The sequence below is a fragment of the Carica papaya genome, chromosome 2 (genome assembly GCF_054855325.1).
Source record: "Carica papaya isolate Zhongbai chromosome 2, ASM5485532v1, whole genome shotgun sequence".
NCBI lineage: Eukaryota > Viridiplantae > Streptophyta > Magnoliopsida > Brassicales > Caricaceae > Carica > Carica papaya.
Window position 1 is genome coordinate 3780702 of NC_142310.1, and position 6909 is coordinate 3787610.

The window sequence follows — 6909 nt, forward strand, 5'->3', positions numbered from 1 at the left end:
TGATATAGCCTAAATGTTACTTTTTATGAATTTTATTTTAGTAAGCATTCTTTTGAGGCCAATTCACAGGCAAGCGAAGTAACTTGAAAGCTTGAATTTATGTTATACTGTTTACTGACATATGTGTTTTATACACTTCATAATTTTAGGTAAGACAGGTCTATATGTTTGAGAATCAAATATGGAAACAGTGGTGAGTCCTCAGAAGTCAGTTTGGTATACACAGGCAAGGACTGAAGTCTGTTGGCATGGTATGTACTATTTTGTGTATCATGAGTCGATTGCTTTACATTGAGAAGCATAGGCTTGGTTTTACTAGAGGAAATGTATGAGACCAGAAAGTTGGTTTTACATGATTATCGATGTTACCTCCTTGGTGCTGATATCAATACTACACTTTACACTTTATATTTCCAAAAAAAATTATTACCAATGTTACCTCGTCTGATTTATACTGATGGCACTAAGATCAAGCTAACTTCTGCATGGTTTGGATCGGAAGGAAAAAAAATAGGAGTATGTTAATATCAATTTTTCTCTCAATGACAATTTTGTTTTGTTTTGCAACCATCAGGATGTAGGAGCTCTCTACTTGTTTTCTATTTGGAATTCTTTTAGCAGACTATTAGTCATTATGCCATTTGGCTACAAACATATCTTGTAATGAAATGCATATCAAAGTTCTGGAAGGCTTAGCTGAATTCAAAGTACTTCTTTTCAAAGATGATGTGAAGATGAACAAATCCAATGAGGTTTAAGATTCATCAGTAACAAATGAACATCTGTATGCTTTCTATGAAATCCACAAATTTACACTTCTCATATGTTCTCTGGTACTCTGTTATCGAACAGGATTGTGAGATAGGGAGCAGCACCTGTTAAGTAATCTAAGCAGTGCCTCAGCCTTCCTTCGAGCTTTCAAGGACCCATCAGCAGCCAAGCATTGTAGAGAGGGAATACTCCTTGGATTTGTTAACATGTGTCTTGCAACTTCATCCCCTCCATCTTTGCACAGTCCCAACAGAAGAGTTATTGAACTCTCCTTCCCTTTTGCAGATCCAAATCGCAACATATCAATGAGAAGAGGCACCAGAAGCTTACTCCTCCTTATCTCCTGCAGCCCATCAGAACAACCCAATAGCAAAGCCAATAATCCCAGGGCGTCATCTGTTATCCCTGCCCTGTCGTCCATCAGTAGGTCAATAAGCAGAGTAACTGCCCCAGCAGCAACGACGCTCGCCTTGTTACCATAGTAGACTGCAAGATTAAACAGTGCTGTTGTAGCATCTCGTTTTCCTGCTTGTGTACCTTCTCTCAGTAGTGCAACTAAGGCGGGGATTGCCCTTGGATGGGATCCAATAGTCACCTTGCAATCATCGACCATTGACAGGCTAAAGATTGTTGCTGCTGCGTTTTCTCTTGCCTCCATTGTTTTTCCTGATTCAAGAACATCTACTATGCTGTCAATTGCTCCAGCTGCCATTATTAATATCTTATTATTGTCAAATATAGAAAGGTTGAGTAAGGCCGTAACTGCATTTTCCTGAGTTCTGGAATCATGAGAACTTAGTAATGTGACAAGAAATGGTATGGCTCCTGCTTCAGCAATTATCCTGCGGTTATCCATGCCAGTTTTTGCAAGCAAGCGCAGTTCATAAGCTGCCTGCCTTTGGATTTGTGGGGAACCCATTGCCAGCTTCCCCACCAAAAATTCAGCTGTCATTTTGACCGCATCTCTGGCTGATTTTGCAACCGAGATGTGATCAACAGTATCCTCGCATAATTTCCTCTTGCTGTTGTTTCTTTCCCTATCTGAAGATGGTGCTGAGCAGTCCCCTAGAGATATATTGTTCTCTTGGCACCATTGATTCATTAGACTCTTCAGTGCATAATTGGGAATTAGAGCTGTGTGAATCAGCCTTTGCCCACTCTTTGGACATGTAGGATGTCCTGAATTGATCCACTGGGCAATCGAGCTTCGGTCATAGGTATGCCCTGATGCCACTATTACAGGGTCTCTCATCAAGTCGAGTGAAATTGGGCAACGGAATTCATCGGGAATACCAGGAAGTGATTGAGAAGATGAAGAATGATCGTGCTTTCTATTTGTGGATTCGGACCACTTTTCAGTGTCATCTTTTGTCTTATCATCTTCTTTTCCATTGAGAATCATGGATTTGTAGTATGAGACAAGAGATATGAGGTTCTTTATGTTGGAAATAACGATAAGTCCACCTGTACCTGCCTGCTTCTTTGCTTCTGCCTCTAGCTTTGATATTTCTTCATCATAATCCTGTGAAGTCCTCAAGCCAATGCTGCTCAAAACACTTTTCACCTTTTCAGATTCAGTGAAGCCCTTGTTCTTGGTGATCTTCTCATTTTTACAGATCATCACTTGGAGAAAGTCTTCTCTTCTTTGAAGTTCTCGAGGATCGACAAACAAACCAGCCCTCCTTGTTTGCTTGTGAAGAAGCTCAACTTGCTCTCTGGTATCTATTATTATATTGAGCAGGCTCAGAGGTAGAATATCAAGTGCCCTTCCCATCTCCTTTACGAGCACATAAAATTGATTGGAAACAAACTCTGTTTGTACAAGGCTCCAAAGGGAGCTTCCATCTTTGCACTCTTGGATCAAGACCTTCACTCTTTGAATCACAGAAAAAAGCTCGGTGAGACACAGGACTGAGGATGGAGGAAGAGGGTTGCTCATTTCTTGCATTTCCTCAAACAAAGAAGAAAGAAGTTTGATCCTTCTTATCATGGTTGAGATGTTTCTAACCTGTATAAAAGGGAGCTTTTCCGTTGAAGCAACTTCATTAGATAGATGAGTCAAAGATTCCAGCAAAGAGCCGATTGGCAAAAAGCCTGAGGAGACCATGATATGAGGAACCGCTGTGTCCATCACTTCCTCTCACTGTATATCAGTTTCCGTCCATTGTTATAAGCAGGTCAGATTTTTCTTGTCATTTAGATCACTTAAAGAGAACCTCCCTCATTTTGGATCATGTTAATACTATTTCCAACAACAATAATTATTAAATTAATTGCATGAAATTTTGGCCACTTCTGTTTGTACTGGTTATACAGCAGACAAGAGGAAAGGTGATGAGACGAAAGTTCTGGGTAGCTACTTGCTGCCACTTGGAAGAATCTCCGGCCTTAGTGGGAATGTTAGCTATATTTCCTTAATTTTATGTTCAAACTGAATATTGAACAAGACTTGCCTAGATTACGTTTTGGTGACTTCTAATTTCTTGCTAATATTAATGGCCCTGTTAGCGTGTCTTATTAGAAAGCCTTGAGGCATTAATTCTAACTTGGTCTAACTATTGACGTCTGTTAGAACTGCAACTAAAAATTTGTCTGCTCTTTGTACAGGTAGTTTAATTGGACTTGTTCTAATGGGAGAATACAGAGACCAAGTCACTGGTAACTTGGTTTCTGACCAAGATTCTTTAGAATTTCCTATATTTATTGGATAGTCGATAAAAAAAAAAAAAAAAAAACTATTCATTGGTTGAGTTTCATTTATCAAAGTTTATTAGTATTTGTCTATTTTCTCTAAATTCAACCTGCAGAGCCAGGTTTTATTACATTAAAACTTATAAGCTCTTGACCAAAAATTTCATCTTAGTATATTATTCCATAATTGATAGAACATATATTTTAAGAGCTTATGAGCTTAAAAGAAAAAAAAGAACTAAATGGCCTTTTAGCTCCACCGTTTATGAGCCAAATTGATTCTGAACTGTCATTGCTACTCTCTTTTCCGAGATGGTGATATCCAACATTCCTGGCTTAACATATTAGGCTTTATTTATGGTAAACATACGCTGCCGATCAATAGTAAGCTCCTAACCCTAGCATCCCGGAAGTTCACCTCAGTAGCATTTTACTTCTTAACTAGCAGGGGTCTTGATGGGATTGTTTTAGCTTGGCGCCTTTTAAGTGTGTCTCTATCATGAGGATCTTCCAAGGCTATAAACCTGTAATAAGCGTATAACATATCTTTGGAGCCTATTATTTATATGGTCCACAACTAGTGGTGAGATTGGAAATAGAGATGCACCAACAGGTGTGAATTTCTATGTTCCTCGAAATTTACTTGGCTGATGACTAACAACCAAAATGGAGCTTTCTCGTTGGATGGTACCAATTAAAAGTTTCTTGGCTACCAAACAGAATGGAGCTTTATAGTTGGATCATATGCCCTAGAATCGGTTGAGGATTTCTTCTTCTAGTTTTGTGTTATGTGCTAACAAAATAACTGAAATGAACAATATGGTATTTGTTTATTCTTTAGCTTGGTCCAAATACTTCTCTAATGCAGCCTCAAAATCTTCTCTATTCTTTTTTTCTTGTTTTGTCGTTTTGAGCAGGATGGTCTGGTTATTGGGATCGGTTCTTTTTTAAATGCCCTTTATATATATATATATATATATTGGTGTGGTTTATGCTGTTTGAATTGTTCATGTCATCTTAGAAGGCTGAGTTAGAACTTTAATAAAGAAGAGAAAAAGTCTTCCTAAAAACAGTCTTTTGTGGAGGAGGATGAAGTGGAATGGTAGGTGATGTTCAAAAAATTTCTCACAAGAGGGCCCGTTTGCTGTGTGTATTAATTGCGTATTTCTTTTCAGAACAAATCTACTATCTCAATTCGAATTATATTTAATTTAATTAGGATGTTTAAAAATTCTATTTTAATAATAAAAATTTAATAGAAATGGAATTCAGTTTCCTCAATTAACTTCCACAAGCCAATCATACGGCATTTCAATATAATTTTTCTAAGAATTTAACTATAGTCAAATCAGAATATATTATTTGTTAAAAAATAAATATAAAATGTGAAATTCAAATAGACCAGATTATGCGAATTCAGATAAAAAAAATATATTCCCTACTCAAAATGTGGTGCCTTTGGTAAACTTTTAAGGTAAAACTTTTTTCATCCTATAGGTTTCCATGTTTGTGGATAAAGCCATAATACTTGTTTACGTAGGGTTTTTTTGCTTTAAATTTCTTCTTAAAGTTCTTTCTACAATCACATGAAATATCTCCTTTCCGTAGATGAACTATCTTGTCTCGTCATATCTTTACCCATGTTCAATTATTTGGACCCTCTCTACCACCTGTACATTCAGAAAAGCACATATAAATACTGAACAAAAACGTACATACAAAATATATAACAATTTTTTTCTTCTCAAATTTTCTTTTTATCTTGGAGAAAACATAAATTTGGCAGGACAATTGCTTTTGTTTCACTCCAAGAAGTCCTTTCATGACAATAAAAGAAGAGAGCAGTCCTTTCAACAAGTGGTTGTTTAAAAGAAAAGGGAGAAAATTTGAAAGAGAGGAAAAAAAATTCTTTTCTAAAAACAAGAGGAAAGAAACCATTAGAAAAAGAGAAAATATATAAAAGAAAAAAATCTTAATTGTTTATAAGAATTTATTTATTAATAGATTAAATATTGGATTCATAATCGCTTTTGCAAACTGATACGGGAATAATATAAATTTCTAAAAAATAATGGACAGATTCTAATTGAATTTTATAATTTATATGGTAGTTTTTGTTAATAAATAAGTGTGGCTGTATAATTATCTTTATATATATATATATATAAACTAATGCGGTACGTGAAATAAATTGAAAAAAATAATTTAAAATTTTTTTTCCGGTAAATAGAAAAATGAGTTTAAGTAAGGATGAGTAAGTTCATTGTTAAGAAAGAGTCAATTTGTAGAACAAATTCATGGTTGATTGTTTGGGGATAAGTTCTTAAATTTTTTTTCTTTTTTCAAAAATTTTTATAAATTTTTTATTGTTATTAATTTAATTAATTAATTAATTAAAATATTTTTTAAAAAATAGTTTTTAAAGAGTTCAAATATAACTTAATTATTTTAAAATTTTCTAATATTATTTTATAGATCATAATACTCTTAAATCTGCAATTTTTGTATATTTAAAAAAAAAATTGCCCACGCAAGTCTTGAAATTGTAATCTTTACATTATTAGCACGATATTCTAATCAACTATAATTAATAGATCTTAAAAGTATTGATATATGTAAGCCTTAGACCTACCATTTTCACATTATTTGCACAATGCTTTAATCATTTAGTGTATTTATTTCAAATGTATTGACTCGTACAAATCTCAAACTTACAATCTTTAACTTCATTTGCACAGTACATCCTAATCAATTGAGCGAAAATGCCTTATAACAATGTTTGTTTATGTATCTTATTATTCATAAGATCAAAAGCATAAATGAAATTAATTTATTTGACCTGTCAAGGAATTTAGTTTCTTTAAATTAAATTTTTATAGATATTACCATATTTTATAATATATACACATAATTAAATATATATATATATATCTCATAGATCAAATTATGAATGAAGTTAACTTATTTTTAATTGGAGAATGAATATTTAGGCTTGAATTTGAAAAATATTACATATACATATATATAACGTATAAATTAGCACAATGCTTTGACCAACTGAGTTAATAACTTTAACAAAAAAAATTTGTGAACTGTAGTATTCTCTCACTATAAAAGAATTAAGTCAAAGAAAAAAAACAAGTCTCCAAATTACAACATTTATGTTCTATTTTATATATAAAAAAAAAAATCATATTTTGTATATGTTAGAGAACCTAGTTATTTTCACCAAGATTATCATCAAATTTACTTTTGAAATGCTAAAATTTACTTAAATTTATTTTCAATCTACTAGAATTAACCTCAAATACCCTACCTACTAAATATATATTACTACATCTTATACAAGTATATATTTTAAAAATATTAGGCACATAAAATCTAAAACTTTCTACCTTTAAGCTAAGATGCCTCTACTAAAAATTACTTGTCAAGCTATAAAATTCA

The 6909-nt window shown here is 33.4% G+C and overlaps 1 protein-coding gene across 1 annotated transcript; it reads right to left on the minus strand.

Annotated features, from left to right (window-relative positions):
• Window positions 1–785: 785 nt before the first annotated feature.
• Window positions 786–3051, minus strand: LOC110819137 (U-box domain-containing protein 1-like). The gene has a single exon (XM_022048217.2). The coding sequence runs from the start codon at window positions 2900–2902 to the stop codon at window positions 842–844; it is 2061 nt and encodes a 686-aa protein (XP_021903909.2). The 5' UTR covers window positions 2903–3051; the 3' UTR covers window positions 786–841.
• Between the last annotated feature and the right edge of the window lie 3858 nt (window positions 3052–6909).